Source organism: Emydura macquarii, unplaced genomic scaffold (assembly GCF_026122565.2).
Source record: "Emydura macquarii macquarii isolate MOO-44397 ecotype Brisbane River unplaced genomic scaffold, CSIRO-AGI_Emac_v2 contig_2422, whole genome shotgun sequence".
Lineage (NCBI taxonomy): Eukaryota > Metazoa > Chordata > Testudines > Chelidae > Emydura > Emydura macquarii.
Genome location: NW_027132559.1, coordinates 22709264 through 22728613, shown reverse-complemented (window position 1 = coordinate 22728613; position 19350 = coordinate 22709264). Strand labels below are relative to the sequence as shown.

At 37.7% G+C, this 19350-nt stretch overlaps 1 protein-coding gene across 1 annotated transcript in view; it reads right to left on the bottom strand.

Annotated features, from left to right (window-relative positions):
* Positions 1-19350, bottom strand: part of SNX13 (sorting nexin 13) — a 135092-nt gene that overhangs the window by 78376 nt on the left and 37366 nt on the right. The window contains exons 2-5 of the mRNA XM_067562103.1: positions 17316-17428; positions 11387-11489; positions 7204-7293; positions 1644-1765 (exon numbers count right to left, since the gene is read on the bottom strand). Coding sequence (XP_067418204.1) covers positions 1644-1765; positions 7204-7293; positions 11387-11489; positions 17316-17428 — 428 coding nt within the window. The remainder of the gene's footprint in view (positions 1-1643; positions 1766-7203; positions 7294-11386; positions 11490-17315; positions 17429-19350) is intronic.

The window sequence follows — 19350 nt, the reverse complement described above, 5'->3', positions numbered from 1 at the left end:
TATTTTTCAATTTTTTATTTTGTGCATTCGAGACCAGTTAATTTCTCCCTTTTGTCTATATAAAATATCCCCCCTATTTGTGTTGGGTGTCTCACTGCAACAGGGGAAAGAAATTAAAAATATAAAATATGATTGTAAAGCCACAGAAAATAGCAAGGAGACTTTGTGGCAGTAGTAGCATCTAGAAATGCATATTTTTCTTTTTTAATTAGCTAGATTTTAAGTTATCAGTATCCCTTTAAGAAGCAAGAGGTGTAAAGAAACCACCTTATTCTGTTCAAAAATAAATTCAGGCTAAAGCTCAATGAGGACAGTTGTCTATTTTCACTAGAAAGTGATTGTCTACTCAGTAACCCACAGCAGACCTGCCAAGAGAACTCATAGCAAATATATATCACTTTCAAGAAACTGGCAGAAAAGCCATTACTAAAATGTGCTTGACATCACACTTTAACTAAGGTAATCACAACCCCCTTTTCCTGCATCAAGCTACAAAAAGACATCATATTGGTAATAAAGCAATATATCTAAGAATACATATAAATAAAAATAAGATGATCACTCAGAACAAACAGTGAATGAAATATGTAATGAAATAACACCAAAATATGATGCTGTACAGCCACTTGGACTGATATAGGAAGCATACTAGGGAATAGCTGGAAGAAGAGGAATTTCTCTCTAAAGCTGTCCCTTTCTTTTCTGCTACCTACTTGACCAAAAGCAGGGGGGAAAAATCTAAAATTCCTAAAGAATGAAATAGTCGTGCCCATGTTATAGCAGCTCAGATACCATTCTAACACATATTTCTTTAAAATACATATATAAGCTTGCCATTTTCTGCAAATCACTGATGTCGCATTTACCCTGGACACACTGCATTGCTCTTATGTACTCCAGAACAAAACTACAGTATGTGAAACACTGGTAAACAAGTTCCAGAAGGTTAGCCGTATTAGTCTGTTTTTAGCAAAACTGCGAGAGTTTTGTGGCACCTTAAAGACTAACAAATTTATTTGGGCATAAGCTTTTGTGGGCAGAAACCCACTTCATCAGATGCATCGTCGGATGAAGTGGGTTTCTGCCCACGAAAGCATATGCTCAAAAAAATATGTTAGTCTTTAAGGCGCCACAGAACTCTCACTGTACTGGTAAACAAATCACCTTCATATAAATAGCTAGAACTTTTTTATTTTAAACAAATATATTATACAAATACCTGAACTATGGCTTTGATTGACTTGTCTTTGGAACCATATCTCTGTTGCAGATATGAAAAGGGATTACATATAAAAAGATGTCCGATGAATCACAGGTATAATTTAAAGCCAAAACTACCTGGAGATTACTATTAGGCATTTTTATGCATTATTTGTATAGACTCCAAAATAGAATAGCTGTAAATATCCCCTCGATTTACTCAGATTAGAGGACGGTTAAATGGTTGCACCTGTCTTGAACAATTATTTTAAAAAGCTATGGGCTCGTTCCACAAAATTCAGATACTACTTTTTGTACTATGCTTAAGAAGTTTTTGAAGTTTTTTTTTTTTAATATATAAACTCCACAATTTATACTGCAATCTAAAAGTATTATTTTGCATTTGCTTAAACTTAGGTTTATATAAACACAAAGAGTCTTACCTAGTAGAAAATTGAATGAGTGCATTTTGAAGAGCCTGCCTGATTTCAAGAAGAAAGGATTCATCATCACTTAGTGTATAATACCAATAGTGGACATAGTCCCTCAATGAGAACTGGATTACCTAAAATTAAAAAAAACATTAAAAAGATACAAAATTATTTGTGTAATAAAACAATGCTCTCTTACATCCTTTACATCCCAGTGACTGAGACACTGCTATACACATAACTAAACCTCAATGTTGTCTATGTTTAACTCACTCTCTACAGTTGACTAACTTGCACCCTTCTTTATTGTTACAATGGTGAAAACTCCAAGAAATATTTCAAAACATGCAGAGACTAGGCTGAGCATCAAAACAATCTCTGAAACATTTGATTTTATCAATATATTTTTATGCTTATGTAGACATTAAATGTACCTTAGACTATGCAAATTTACTCACAGCTACATAAAAGTCTCAGACTTTCTGCAGTTGTGGAAGGCCCCAAACACAGGGAAACACCTATTTTACTGGTTGGCTAAGGGAATGATAAAGCAGAAAGGCTATGCAGACAGACTCTGTAGCTTCTTGGAACTACATAGCTACTCTCTCCATGTAGTGTCTGAGCTATGGGGTGTTGAGATGTTCACCCAGTGGATTTGCCAATTACAGAGAACCACTGGTCACATAAAGGAAAGACGTGCAAAGCAACCTCTACTCATCACAATTACAACTGTGGCTCAGACATACAAGTACCATGAACCCTGCCACAGGGTTACAAGAGGATGGCAGAATATTTTATCTGCAAATCACAGCTCGTTTCTTTTGTTCTGTCTGGCCTTTGTGTTAAAGACATATCTAAAGGCACTGTGTGATGCTGACAGATAAGGTACCAGCTCTTACCAAGAACTGACAAACTCATAGCTGGCAACCAAATCAATTCAGCTGTATGTTAGTTTTGCTCAAAACCCCCCCCAAAAAAACAGTTATTAGTCTTATAAGATTTTATTTAGTGTTTAGACTAGGAAATGCTTGTTCAAATTTCTGCATCCATTAATCTTACTTCTAACGTACACTCCATGCTATCAGAAAATACGTAAGTTTTGCTTTATAAAACTTTGTAAATGTTTGCTCTGAATTTGTGAGCCAAGGCACGGAAATTAACCCCTCTTCAATTTCATCCAGGACTACCATCAAAATTTAAGATGGCCATTATCAGACAGTTTCCCCATCCACCATGAGAAGTACATGCAGGAGGACTCATCACATTGCTTTGAATGCTGGAAGAGGGAAATAAAAATAGCTGACATGAAGATTTTTCATATCTTTACTGTTTGAACTCTCACAGGGCCAGACACACCAAACTGCAGACAGAGATCCCCAGAGGTTGCCTCCTGAGATTTCTCTGGAAGACACTTTGAATTGACAGATCACTACAACTCTGTCACTCTTTGGATTCAGCAACTCATTTGCTTGCTTTAAAACCTATAAATAACTTTTTTCTCTTTCCCAGTTAATAAACCATTAGATCATTTATTACAGGATTGGCGACAGGAGTTTGTCTTTGGTACTTTCGATCGTACACTAATTGATCTGAGGTAAGTGACTGGTTTCTTGAGACTGGAAGTGACCTGAATATTGTGTGATTTTTGGTGTAAACGACCATTTATCACTAAGTACATTTTGTCTTGATGGCAAGATAGACTGGAGAGTCTAAGGGGATTGTCCGATTCCATGGTTAGACTGTTACAGTGATTCATATTTGTTACTGGCTTGAAAAAATCTAATTATAGAACATACCATCAGTTTGGGGTGTCTGCCCTGTTTTTGACAATCTACCCTCAGGAAGTCACTTACAATTGTGAGCCACTCCAAACAGCGTGACACACTGTAATTTTTAAATCTTCATATACTTCTTAGTGGGAGTACTTGGCAAGTACACAAGATTTAACATACTCAAGTGTATGATTTTGCTCTACATCATAATAGTAAAAACTGTGTCATTGGTGATTATAATATCAAATTCAATGAGAAATTTAAAGAAAGTGAAAAACTTGCAAGTTTCCTCTTTTCATACTCACAGCTCTGCATTCATAGCAAGTAATGGATTTTGCACTGAAAAAATCTGGTAACAAAACTGGCAGCAATCCATTTGTGACTCTTGCAAAGCTCACACTACATTTACTTATGCTGAGCAGTCTCCACCATTCTTTTTGTACAGTGTAGCTCTATACTGTAGATCATTGACTCCTTGCAATTTCTCTCTTTTATGAAATTGAACCAGAGATGAATCCATAAACTACAAGTACAAATATTATGAAATATACAAGTATGATTTTTAATAAATGCATTATCATTCAAGAACTATTTGCATAGCCTCCACAATCACATGCTCACAGCTATTTTACATGTATAAAAATACAGCAAGCTGGCAGTAAATACAGTTTCAAAATGAGTATTCCAGGGTCACAACTAATCTTGTAAAACCTTCCCTCCTCCGCACACACACAAATGGGTTTCATATAGATATAAAAAGCATATCTCAGACAAACAATAGAAAGGGGAAGTGAAGACAGTCTTGAGCCTGGGCTCAACATGTGAGTGCTGTTAGGTATATCTGAGGGGGGTAATGGCTCTGCTTTAAATTTTCCTAAGAAGCTTTCTGAATTACTGAAGAGTAATTCAACTGCAATGAGGCTAGTTTGAATTCTGCAAGAAGATGAGAGTGAGGAGGCAGAAGGACACAATTTTATCTGGTCCCAGACAATCCTTGCGGTCTGTGGAAAGCTAAGCATTGCAAATAGAATTCTGAAAGTACTTAGTGGTTTAGAATACAAAGAATCCAAGCTGCGAATTTTTCCTGACTGTGCTTTGTTCCAAGTTAACTTCTCCATGGTCAGTCAACAGCTGATAAAGATAGGGATTAAATTTCATTTATCAGCACCTATAAAGCATGTAGCGGCATGAAAGTCAGAGGAGAAGGGAACTAATTTAGCTTTTTTTTAAAAAATAATGAAAAGGTTTCTAAGCCTACACAGCTGCAAAGATAACTTCCAAATATGGACAGAGTGTGAATAGATTAAGGCTTGCTCTACACTGCTGGCGAAATTCAAGAACATAGAGAAGCTTGCTTATCTCCCGTCAATTTCCTAACTTCTACCTATTGCGGTATCCCCACTACACTGCGCCAACGGGAAATGCCTTCCTGTCGACACAGCATTACTCTTTTTGCAGGGGTGGATTAACAGCATCAACTTTCAGATTGATTGAGCAAGTCCCCACTGCCGCTCAATCAATCCCCCCAAGAATTGATCCAGTGGTACCCAGAGTGCTGCCATCAATATAGATATACCCTAAGTGTTGCCTTCCTGAATCTGAAGACAAACAACTCTAGTGCCTCTTCTGTTGTTCAGAGCCTTCCCAAGCAGTAAAAGAAGAATCTGAGCAGGAGTGAAACACATAACAGTATCAAATTCACTCTTCCTGCATGAAATGACTATGAGCAGAAGTAGAAGTAAGCACTGGTGATATTCACAGATAAAGAGCATTCCTCCCTCCTCCTAAAAGAGATGTTTGGGAAAGAGTAGCACACTGTAGGTCATCCCTCCAGAATCAAAAGAGTTCTGGAAACAGGTATTGATAGGGAAAGAAGGAATTAAGAGAAAATGCTCTATAGAATCACAAAAGATTAGGGTTGGATGGGACCTCAGGAGGTCATCTAGTCCAACCTCCTGCTCAAAGCAGGACCTACCCCAACTAAATCATTACAGCCAAGGCTTTGTCAAGCCACACTCTAAAAACCTCTAAGGATGGAGATTCCACCACCCTCCTAATGAAAAAGTTTTTCCTAAAATCCAACCTAGACCTCCCCCACTGCAACTTAAGAACATTGCTCGTAGTTCTGTCATTACCATTACTGAGAACAGCCTAGCTCAATCCTCTCTAGAACCCACTTTCAGGTAGTTAAATGCTGCTATCAAATCCAGCCTCCACAATCACTATACCCTGGGGCCAAAAGCCAGATATAAAGAGATCATGGAATTTGAGGACCCCAAATGATTCCGAAGTTGCCTCCCACACTTTCTCCATCTTCTTCAAAAAACACAAAATTAGAGACATGCCGATAACAGGTACAGCTGATATGACAGAGATCAGGGTGACAATTTTAACTGAATTTTGTAACATATTAATTTGGTACTATACACAATATCCAATCTGTACTAATTTAGATAGAGAATGGTGAGTTGTACAGTATCATTAAGAGATGAGTTATGGGGAGGAATGGATATAGACAACATAAGAACTCTGAGAATTATTTGCCGTACAGAGCTTGAGAGCTAGTACTGGGGTTTGAACACGAGTTTTATCTTTTTTAACAGTAAAAACTAAACTAAATTAATCAGTCTTTTTTTTTTCTGTGCGGATACTACTCAATATTAAGCACAGGATCCAAAACATTTGAAGAGCTGTATGCTACACCTATGCCATGTCAGCTACCATTACTTTTACTTTGGGAGAACAAACACTTCTAGAATAAGTCACTCACAAAAAAATACCTCCTGAAAATGAGATTGTTAATTATGTCTGTAGCACCAAAGGTGTGATAAAAGCTTAACCTTATTCTGAGCATTTAACAGGTTGTTACAGAACAACTATTTCACTTGAGTTTCTGGGTTTGTAGCAGAGAGTTTGTATTCATAATTCAAGATATTTGCAATCTGATGCCTGAAGGCTAGCACGTACTTCTCAGGTTTATTATAGCACGTAATTTAAAAAAAAATATGTCTCGCATTCTTTGGGGCAGAAAACATTGCTTTAGCTAAGCTCTATAAAGTGAAATTTATATTATTCTGTAACATTTTATGATAAATAACTTTAAATTAAGCTTATGAGAGTTAAATTTATAATTTACTATCTTTGCTTTCTTCAGTAAAGAGACCAATATAAGAACACATATGGAGATTGAATTCAATCTTTTCAACCCTTAGTCCTTCCTTTTACAGTAGAGGCATACTGGCAAGGCAATGTAGGGAAATTTATAATGCCACTGCCCATGTCATATTTGATCTATAAGTAAACAGAAAATGTCAAAGGAGACGCAATCTAATATATTTTATATTTATTTCTTGTTAAATTTCGTGCGCAGTGCTCAATCTGCAAGTCATTACTATGCTGAATGTAACAACTACTCAAAAGAATTAAACAACTGACTTGCTGTTTTTGTCCTCATTCATCATTTTGGACAAAATCTGTCGAACAAATAAGTACAACGGTAAAATTAAGGATTTAACAACACATTCCGCCACCATGTAAGTATAAAGTGAAATTCAGTCTTCCATACAGAAGATATTTTAAAAACGAGCTCTTCAACCTATAAATAAGGCAGGTATTCGTTAGTTATTTAGAACAGACTTCTATAAAAACTATGCAATTTATATTTAAGCAATGTTCAATTATTGTTATTCATAAACAGTTTCCCATTTTGTGGATCACACAAATATTTTAGTTATGAAAGTCACAAAAATACCATACCCAATAGATAAAAAAATATTCAAATATTTTATATTAAAACTCACTTGTTGCAAAGGTTCATCAATTATATTGGCACCTGTCAATCTTCGGTCAATCTTAATAGGCCTGGCTTCATGTTTCATTTCTTCTGCACACTTAAAAATAGATTAGACAATTTTACTAAACAGATCTTCACTGTGAATAAGAACCAGTGATATCTATTGTTCATGGTACATGAACATTTCGTAGTGAAGAATCCTACACTACAGTATTTATCTTATAATCATGAGTTATATAGTACATAAAATTATTTACACACACACACACACACACACACACACACACACACACACACACACACACACACACACACACTCTCCAACTCCTTCTACTATGCACTGAATCGAGCCGAGGGACTAATATTGGAAAAACTCTACCCATATGGTGAAAAAATTAGGTTCCTTCGAAATGCCATAATAGACAGAAGAGAAAGGATAGTCTGTGACTAAAATAGGACTGAAAGTACAGATCTGGGATTTGTACCTAACCATTAGAAACTGCAACCTTGAGCAACCTCCATGCTGTGTTGAGCACACAAAACTAAACTTATTTGGAAAATGACTTAAAAGAATGATGAACTATTATATAACAAACTCTGGAAAGCCTGTAAGTCAAAAATAAAGGTTTCTTTTATAAAATAAACATTGGAAAAATAGGAAAAGCAGAACTGTTTGTCTGGGTGCCCTAAACTGTGTCCTGTATCAATAGCAACTCTGGGGGTGGGGCGGGGTGGTGTAAAAAAAGGATATTTTCATTTTCTTACAGTCTTTGAGAAATCTGGAGACCTCTCACATTTTGGAAAACCAAAACTATACTTTTTTTTTCTTTTTTAAAAGACAAGTCATTTCTCCCACCTTGACCACCCGCCCACGCCTCATTTCAAAAAGTGACATCAGTTATGAGAACAAATGAGGTGGTGGTTCTGTGTAAATTGGGAGTTCCCTGCAAGTGCAACTTTTGATGAAACATATGTCCTATAATTAATTGAGTTGCTCTGTATATGATATTGCACTTGGATACATCACACTTCTAATTCACTGGTCTGAAAAAAATAAAACTTCTAAAACTTAAGTCACTGTTCTTCTGAGCCCACTGAATTCTATAGTGGTAGTGGGTACTATAGTGAAGGTAAGGCTGCCTTTAATATTTTAGGAATTTATTAGTTCAATCTGCTTGTCTAATTGTTTTTAATTGTTAACTGGATGAGCATAAGAGGTTAATTCAAACAAGAATTGGGGGCACATACCCAGGATGGTAGACTGTGACATGTAGCAGCTGCTCTGCAAACTCCTGAATCAATGCAGAAAACCAACTGCTTTCAAATCTAACTTGGACCCCATTGTGAACAGACCAAACTTGTTTAACCAAGCTCTCATGAGACACCAGAGAATACAAAGGACTGGTCTTAGACTTATAATAGGACATTCCCCATACAGGGGAGTATGAGAGTTTGGTGAGAAGGGGAACTCAGATTCCAGTGGTTGGGGTCTTTGGAGTTAAACAAGGCTACTTTAAGCCGTTAGGCAAGAGAGACATGCATACAGACCTTCATTTGTGTTAAAAAAAAATTCTTTTGTTATGCTGTGTTACTACTGTTACAATTAAACAATACTTGGTTTTGAAAAGGATGGTTTGGGTCTCTATTCAGTGGGTCATAGGTCCTGAAGAGAAAATTTGCAGGCGCCAAACCCAGTCAAGCCTGTTGAGTAGTCACAGGTGGTACGAAGATTGCTGTAACCAAGAGACTGGTACAAGAGTAGGAGAACTGCAAGATTGCACCGAGAAAGGTGAAGATGCAAAGCTTGTCACTTGAAGGAGTGCACTCAGAGATTGAAGAGGAGGAAGAAGTTACACACCTTGTGCAGGAATGATGGTTCTTCAAGATGTGTCCCCCTATAGGTGCTCCACTATAGGGGTGTCTGCGCCCCGGCACTTCTGTCTGGAGATTTTTGGTAGCGGTCCGTCCCGCCTGCACATGCGCTGCTCTCTGCCTGCCACGAGGTAGCCAGTGCGTGCGGACATTCCCTCCTCAGTTCCTTTTCTACCACAGAGTCAACTACTAGAACTCTGAAGCAGAGGTAGTGGGGCACCCATAGGAACACACATCTCAAAGAACCATTGTTACTGCACAAGATGAGTAACTTCTTTTCTTCCAGTAGAGTCTGTTTGATTGCTTCACTATAGGGTGACTCCCGAGCAGTGCCCACCACTGAAGGCTGGGACTTCGGAGTCGAGTCCGATATGGATGATAGTACTGTAGCATCAAATTTGGCATCTGCAGCTGAATCCCCCAGGATGGCATAGTGTTCTGCAAAAGTATGTGCAGATGGCCAGGTAGCTGCTCTGCAGATTTCTGATACAGGGATACCTTTGAAGAAGATTACTGACAAGGAGACCGACCTCATAGAGTGTGTGCATACTGAAGATGGGGATGTTGCATTACGCAGTTGGTAACAGAGTTTAAATAGAGCCTGAGACCCACCTAGACAGCCTTTGAGCTGAAATCGCTGTTCGTTTTGATCTATCTGCAACAGAGAGGAAAAGTCTCACTGATTTTCTCAACCCTTTCGTCCTGTCCAAGTACAAGGCTAAAGTTCTCCTTACATTGAATGTATGGAAGATGGCTTCCCTATTATCCTGATGAGGCTGGAAACTGAATAAGCTGATTTATATGGAATGCAGAAGTTACCTTGGGAGTGAACTTCGGATGTGGTCTAAGCGCGACCTTGTTTGGGAAGAATACAGTGAAGCGAAGAATGTGCCATGAGAGCCTCTATTTCCCCTATGTGTCTCGCTGAAATAATGGTGATAAGGAATGCTGTTTTCATGAAAGGTAAGTTAATGAACATATGGTCATGAGTTCAAATGGCAATCTTGGAGTGGGAAGTCTAGGCTGTGGGAAGAGGTTTGCTATGGCTTTGAGAAACCTCTTCATAGCTGGATGGGAGAAAATAGGTTCTGCTGGTGGAAGCTTCTGATTGTTGCTAGGTGAACCTTTAGTGAGTTAAGGTAGAGTCCTGATTTCTTGAAAGCCAACAGATAGCCCAGGACTATTGGTAGTGTGTTTGTATTTGGGGCGACACCCTTAGGTTGGCATCATACTTGGAATCTCTTCCATTTCTGTAGGTAGGTATGAGGATTACTTTCCTTCCTACTGTGCAGTAGTACTTCCTGTACTCATTACAGAAAGATGTCTTTATGTATTGGAACCATGAAGGAGCCATGCTTTGAGTCGTGGGAGTCACAGATTGGGATGGAGAGTATGTCTCTTGTTTGGCAATAGAAGGCCCAGAGTGGTCTGGAGAGTCCTTGGTGGACATAGTGCCAGCTGAGACAGGTAAGGATGCCACGTCTGTCTGGGCCCAGTGGGGGAAATCAGCATGATGGTTGCTTTCTTCCTTTATATTTTCTGGAGGGAGGGATCTTTTTAGGTGGACAGGATCTTCGTTTTTAACAAAGACAAGTACGAAGGAACACCTTCTCACTGTGGAAGTTCAAATACAGAGAACTACATGACAGCATGAAATACCTCTTCCATTGTTCTGGCTGAGGTATTTGTTACATTACCTTCAAGGTAAGGAGATGCAAAATCTACCCAGTGAAGAGTCTTAAAAGGAGGCTCAACCAACCAGAAAACCAGGTTGTTAGAGCAAAGAAAAGTCACTGGCTTCAAGAAACATGACTTCAAGAAAAATCCCAAACAGCAATGGTGATTCTATTGGATAAGAAGGAGGAGGAGTCCAGTCTCCACACTTTTGCAGACTAAGCCACAAACATTTATTAAATTAATAACTAGGAAATGACAAAAGTTAAATAGAGAAAAACTACACAGATTGCACATAGGAAGAAACTACTTAGTATATATGTTTTTCTGCTTCTCACACTGCAGCCAGAAAAATACAATAAAAACAAACAGTTTCTTTAAAGTAGCACACACTTCATAAAAATGTGTTTAGGAAAGACCAGTGCAGGGTTTACCCATTTATTATATTTCTTTGTAGCAGAAGAAAACCTGGCTCGAACTCTGAAAACAGAATTGTTCATCTTGGGAAATACGCACTTAAACAGATACATTTCAAATTCTTTGATAGTACCAGCACACTGAAAGAGTCATGCAAGAAAGCTTGAAGTTTATAGATTCTGATCTTGCAGCTAAAAAGTTTTGTTAATTTTCCTTATGCTGCTTACCTTAGAAATCCCAACAGGTGTAGAAGGAAGAAATGAGTGTTCACACTGTTCAAGGTACTTTTCTGAATTTGTTTTTCCAAATAAGAGAGTAACCACAAAACCCCTTAAAAAAAAAAAAAAAAAAAAAAAAAGGAAGTGTGAGCTTCCATGTTCTAAACATTCAATGACAATCTAAAACTTAAAAATTCAAAGGCATCTAATAAGCAATATTTTTTAACAGAAGTTTACATCAACATTGTATAACGCTTGTCAAGGGTGACTGTAATGCACCATATACAAAGTTGAATCTCTATATTCTTCAAGAAATATTTTAAATAGAAAGAACCATGAAAACTCTACTTTTGTTTAACATCCTGTTTAATGTCACCAGTGTACTTTGTATTAAGTAAAATCTTTAGACCCTACCCAGCACTGGGATCGGTGTTGATTCCTTCCTTCTGCACAGGGTAGGTGACTATGCTAGTGGACCCTGATTTAGGATCAGAACTAAAGATGGTAAATTTACATAGTGTTTATATCCACAGAGATGTTAGCAAAATGAAATAGTTTTAGAGGAAATCAGACCACTAAAAACAAATATATGTATATATTTTTTTTCTTTACATTCTATAAAGCGCTAAACTCTTTAGAAATGCACTCAGATCACAACATGAAAGCATAAGACATGGACACAAACTTTAACATTTAGTGTATGAAAAGAACCCTTTGTATAATAACTTTTACCAGAAAGAAACTGCTATGACACTTAATGTTTACTTAAATTTGCATGACGACAGCTGAAACCAGGTAGGAGCAGTAAAATAAAGATGCAAGGTTGAACAAGTAGACTGATCAGCTAACTTGGATAAGAACAGAACACTAAGTTAAAAGCCTAAGATGATGCTGAAGGAATTTGGTAAGCATGTGGTCCTATTATTTTTATTTAAATATATAATTTAATCAATAAAAGGAACACTCGAGCTTTTTGTGGGGTTACTATAAAAAGAGGTTTTATTAGAAATTAACATTTGGCTCTTCTTGAGTTTCTACAATGATAAAATGAATTGGAGATCAACAAATTTTATTACTGCATCATTTTCATCCTAGTAAAAACTAAGGTGACAGTAAAAAAATAATGGTTTCAGTTGCGATTATGACAAATTCAATTGCTTTTTCTGATGAATCAGCTATTTAACTCTGGTGGATGATAGTAGAAAGACAAATGCTGCTTTTGATAGGAAGTGGATGAAAGCAAAAAAACTGTACTGTATGTTCTTTTTCAACTTCTGAAATGGGTGGAATAAAAAAAAAAAAGCAATCTTTGAAAAAGAATTAAGCTGTAGATTAGTCAAACACAGAATTTTAAAGACCAAATTGCAAATTTCAAGTAATCTAGTTGGAGGCCTTTAACGGCCAAAGGGACAACCTGACGTGCTGCTCTACACTGAAATGTAACTATAACAAAAAGAACGAGAGTCCTGTAGCACTTTAAAGACTAACAAATTTAATTTCTGCAGGCATAAGCTTTTGTGTTCTGTAACCCACTTCATCAGATGTAAGGAATAGAAATCACATAGGAGGTATATATATATATACATATCCAAGTGTAAGGAACAACAATGGGGAAGGTAGATATAAGCAAAGTCCATTCAGTTAGAGCAGTTGAGGTCTATTCACAACCATTGATTAGGAGATGAGAATGTGTGAACAGTGACAATTACTTCTTGTAATGAGATAACCATTCCAAGTCCCTATTTAGACCCAGTTTGATTGTGTCAAGTTTGCAGATGATTTCTAGTTCTGCAGTTTCTCTTTGAAGTCTGTTTTTGAAGTTTTTTTTGTAGAAGTATAGCAACTTTCAAATCAATTACAGAGTGTCCTGGGAGATTGAAGTGTTCTCCGACTGGTTTATGGATGTTGTTATTTTTTATGTCTGATTTGTGTCCATTTATTCTTTTGCATAGTGACAGTCCGTTTTGGCCAATGTACATGGCAGAGGGGCATTAATGGGGCATAAATGAAAACAAAAAAAATAATGCTACTGCTTAAGTATATAAGCTTTGAAATACTGGTGAGGAAAAAGACACATTTTTAAGACTCTGCATGCCAAACAGGAAAAAACACAGGTATAAATATCAAAGTATCAAGCAAAGTTCCAAACCCAAAATTGTTGTGTGTTATGTGTTTTGGATGATACAGGATGATAAAGATGAGTTAGGTATAGGGAGGCCTTCCAAAGGGTGATCCAAAAGTATTAAGGTTTTTTTTCCTTCTGGTATAAAGGTAGATATACTACATGGCATTTTATGAGGAGGAATTTACTTTAAACATCAGCTTAAAACTTTGTAATTTATTAAAGTCAACAAGTACTTAAATACCTTTGTATCAGATGAAGAGTATTTGGAATCTTACATAATTTGGATCAGATTAATGTGACAGATCAATTTGTGAAGAAAAAGCAGACAGGAACAATTCAGATAAACCTATCTTCACCAGTTTAGTACACACAGCTTTGTTTTTCACACATTAATACAGCTTAGAGTAAGTAAATATCATGTTCCTAAAAAGATTAACAACACTAAGTAGTGATAAGTAGGAACAAAGGTAGGAAACCTTGCGCATGTTAAATTCACAAAGTAATAACATTCCACTTGAGGTCTGAGATTTAACATTTACCAACACCAGTAAACAAGTAACAGGAGGATGGCTAGAAACTCTACCATAACAGTATAGAGTATATTTTACCATAAAATGAAATTAGCTTTAAAGCAGATATTGATGAAGGCTTGGTTAAGTGTTCAAGATGTAGCAGTCATGCTACCTACAATAATGAGTAATCAAAGAAGGTAAACTGACTACATCAGGAGTTGTCTTTGGTTCCTCAGTCTGATAGGTTTGACAAGCCAAGCAGTTCAGCATGGGAGCTGAAACTGAACACAAACTAGAGATTAATGTAGTTTCCAAGAGAATAATGTAGTTTCCAAGAGAATTTATGAGAATTTCTTAGACTACATTGTAGTAAGGAAGTGGTAATAAGAACTGAAAAGCAAGAATAATGCAGGAGCTCTTGTCTATAAACATTTTAAAGTGGCCTGCAAATATTTTTTTTTTAAATGAACTAGTTTACAAGTCTTGTGCTCACTGCCCCAAATATCAACAGTAAAGGGAAAGTCAGCACATATATGATTTCAAACTTTCAAAGACAAAGTTGTCAAAAGCAAAAACATGCTACCTCAAAATATCAATAACTTACTCAAGTGAAGGAGCCATCGAGCACTTTAAGTAGTACTGGCCAACAGGAGAATACATACACATTAGATCAACATACTAAATATTGATAAGACTTAAGATATTGACCACACCACACCTTTAAGCAGGGGGATGCTGTCCGGCTGGCTGAGGAAAAGGAAACAATGCTCCACAGGTGGGGGTGGGGACGTAAGAGGTCAAAAGCAGCTGCAAAAGGGGGAATGGGTCAGCATGGTGACAAACTCATTCCCTGGGACCAGAAGGGTTGAAAAGAGGCAAGTCAGGGTGGAAGAATCCCTTTTCCATGGAGCAGAAGAGGTAGCATCCATCCTCCTCCTCCTTTAGGTGGAAAAATATCAGATTTGGCCACAACCAGTTGTGAGCATTGCATAGCCACCCCTTTCTGGGGGGAGCTGGGAAGGAATTTTTCCCTCACTACCAGACTGGCTTCCCCACAGCGGGTTCAGGGAGGGCTTTGTTGACATGAGGCGTAAAGGGAGTTAAGCTATATGTCACAATTCATTATGTAAGTATGCGGTAGATGTCCAGCACAGGTATTCCATAGGCAAAGTAAACAGTAACTGGATAAATGGCTTGGGTAAAGGACTTAAAAAGGAGGTGTCGGTTAAAGGAATGGAATGAAACGGGGTGGAGTGTAGAAGGGGGGAGTTCAGGGCTCCTATGAATGGTATGGCAGAGGGCCAACACCCCCCTTTCTTAGATCCCACCTTAACGCTCCTATAAGTGGATGGTAAGGTCCCAGCAATGGGTTGGCTGGGGGACCTGGATGGAAGAAGAGGAGGGGGCTTGCAGAAGCCCACCAGGTAGATATTGAATGAACATGGGATTACATTCACTATACACTTTTATCTGCTGGTTTGTCCCAGACATCTAATAATAAAGTTGCGGCCTGATTAAAACCAGATCAAGTGTCTCTTGTCCTTCTTTTGGTATAGCCGGACAATGAAGTTTTCAGATCATCTTACATATTGTGCAGTGAACCCATAACAAAATGTAAAAATATTAGTCTCTTTACAACAAAGCTCTACAGAAAATGCCACTAATAAAAAAATACCTTATCCATTCATGTCTAAAAGCCCACTCCTCCTAGGGAAGTGTTTGTTGGGAATAATTCAGTTTTAACCAAGTTGTCCTACTCCATAAAACTGACCATTATGGGCTCATTATGAGCCTAGACTCCAAAATGGTTGAGAAATACTGTGTCCTACTTTTAACTATTCTAGCCACCAATCACTCTCTCAGAAGCTACTATACCTGCCAATATGACCTACTGACCTAGCATCCTGAAGAAAGATTACTACAGTTGATAAAAGTGCACAGTAAACTAAAACTCACTATGTATTGAAGTATAAAAAAATAACACAAATGCAACATCAGAAGTTGAAAAAAGGGGGAATTTCTTGGCTGTTTACAATAGCCAAGGTTACTCCCACCACACACATTGTATAGTTTAGGATATACATTAATAAATATAATTTTGGCTTACATACTAGTATGCAATAAAAACAAACTGCAACCTTAATTATATCACACACAGTTGTGCCTACTATAATACTGGTGGCTAAACACAACTAAAATATCACCTGCTTTCTCCTCAGACAAAATTACACTCCCATGCCATCTCTCTTTGAATATGCAGTTGCAAGTGTGGTTGCCAAGGAAGACTGGCATTCAAATAGGAGTTGCTAAGAGCCTGTCTTCACTTACCTTGGAGATTCAGCGGCAGTCGACCGGAGTTACGCAAGCTACGCAAAAAAATTGCGTAACTCCCATCGACTTCTCCGCTTCTGTTCTGCGCGCCATCTGCACTGCACTGCACCACTTGAGAAGGTGGTCTTAATACGTTGATTTCTAGTTCAACTGAGCAGGTCTTCACTGACCGCTCAGTCGATCCAGAGAAGTCGATCTGACGTCAGCAAATTTGCTGCCGTCAGTGAAGACATAGCCTGACTTGACTAAGTTGTCTAAGATCTAGCATATGTTATATATATGTATATATATATAAATAAATGGGGTTTTGATAAGGGAAGTGGACAAAGTACAGTTATCCCATGGTTCTTGGCCAAATAATCAGTACAGCAATGGAAGGTAATGATCAACTGAAGATAGTTAAGTTGGTCATTGTATGCCTGTTTATTTTCTGTTTATTGCTAAAACATAAGAAATCAATATGACAAGTCATGAGTCAGAAAAAAATGATTACTGCTCAAACTTGTGTGGAAACAATGTACTTGGATGTTATAAGCACCATTCAGTGGAAAATAAAGTTCTGTTTGTTTTATTTCAAATTTACCTTTTTATTTCATAGTAGTTTGTACAGAAATTTTCAAGGGAAATAAATACCCTGTTAAGAAAGTTTATCAGACAAATAAAATACTGTAATTAAGTAAATAAGAAAGCAGCAAGAAGAGAATTTTGATTTTCTTCACTTATTTAATAAGAGAAGGTGGATAGATTTTGATCAGGTAAAGAAAAAAAGCTAGATAAGGAAATGTTCTCTGCTGTGAACACATGAAGCATCTGATAAAATATATGTGCTTCATGTCTTGATAGCTTCCTCTTGTACTTCTATCCTTTACTTAATTTTAGTTCTCATGTGTTCTTTTCTTAATTGTATTTCAGCAGACACAGTAAATTAAACATACAAAACAAACTATAATCCATAGTAGAGCATACTTACCCACCCACAAAGCTGAGGATATAAAACGCAAAGTAAAATATAGCAAAGGGTCCAAAAGTTACTAGAAAGAGCACAACAACAAGGCTTCCCCATCCCCATGTGGAAAGACTGGTCTGAAATAAAAAACAGAATAGGAATAATTAACGTAATATTTGTACATTTTGAAGAAATTTTAATAGATTAAATTTAACATATTTGTAATGTCTTAAAAGATTTCATAATGATGGCCCATTTCCATTTAGTTTTCAGAGTTTTAGTTTTGTTTGATGTTAAGAGAAGAGGTTCCAAAGTATCAGACAGAAAGTTTATCACTGAATATTTGGGGGCTAACAATCCCATTTAGCCAACAATCAGACTGCACAATTCTTTCAGCTACTAAATCTCCCTTTCACACAAAAATTAAATATTTACACATCCTTCCCTACTTTCCACACCGTCACTCCTATTCCCATTATGCATTTGTGCACTTCTCTTCCTTGGGTCATCTTATTTCCATGTAACTTTCTATTTCTTCCTCCTCTGTTACAGTCTTTACACTACTTTTGATGTGCCCCAGACTTTCTGGAGGAGAGAAGTGTGATGGTTCTCAGGGAATCCACGACTGAGAGTCACACTCTGCCTCCAACAAGAGGAAACCTTGGCCATGGTGGCTGGCTGTTAGCTCCCTATACCACTAGCCTGTTAACCACTCGTGCTCTCCTTTGGGCTATGCCAGGCCTGTCTTCATCTTGCAGGTTAACAATAGGCGCATTCCAGTCCCCGAGTCCCTCTGAAGTGTTCTTCTGTGAACTCCAGCTCAACACTTGCTACTCAGAAATCCCATATCCTCTGGGCCCAAAGGAGCAGTGTATACCAGTTTACAAGCATTATGAAAAACATCCTTACGCCATAAGATGTATCCTCAGTGAACTGATACACAGTGCCTTTCCCCACCCTGTGTTATACTGAAACAGTCTTTTGTCTTTATTCATAGGCAGGGTGATTCTCTGTCTGTTGTAACATTCCTTTTGTACCTCCACATGGCTTTTATTGTTTGCAGTTTCTCTGCTGATTTTCCATTGAAAGTCTTGGGACGGAGCAAGGCTAGACAATTTAGTCTTACATTACATCACCAACCAACCAGAGCAGGGTAACAACTCCCTCCTGCTTGAATAGGCCATCACCAAGGCAAATTATCCTGGAGGCTAACTTTCACTCCAAGTCCATAAAGTATACTCTCACTATAAAGACATTATTCCTTAAATATTACTCTCCATGCATCTCGCAATGATTATGAATCTTGACAAGTTACACGCTTTCTACAGATACCTTATGGATACATATTCTGCAAGACATGTTTGGTTGAGTAAGTTTGTCAGGTTTGTGGTGAGAGTCCTTTGCCAAGGAGCCTGTGTGTCATGGAAAGTATATCTTCATGTTACACAACAATAACCATCTTTCCACTTGTACACTACTTTCCATAGCCAACAAGTGCTGCTCCTTTATTTAGCCAGAAGGAATTACTAGACTAGAGACCAATACAAAATGGCTTTCTTTCGCTAATTCCACCACACTGGCCAAGAGCTGCATCAAACATTTGTTGAAGTCTTAATTAGAAGATGGAGTTAATTGTGTGTGTCACTTTCTCAATGACAGTGTCAGAGTCATAAAATGTAAGGCTGGATTATCTAGTCTGACTTCCTGTATACCACAGGCTACCAATACCACCCATACAGAAGTCTACTATAAGCAATCTATGTTGCTCCACAATCTGCTCTCCCCAGATCACTTTACAGTCTCACATTTTTAGACCTCCTCCTCCTATCAGGAAGTAATAAATCTGGGACCTGATGTATGTAATTAGGTGCTCCTCCCTCTTTATGAAGTATGTATTGGCAACAATCAGGCCATGGGCTGGTTAACCCTAAGATATCCTCATCAGCTTCATTTCTGGTTTCAAAAGCTCACCCTCCATAACAACTATCATAGCCCTCACTGTGTTCTTCCACATGCTCATTGAGATCTGCTACGACAATCAAGTATTTAATTTGCAGTA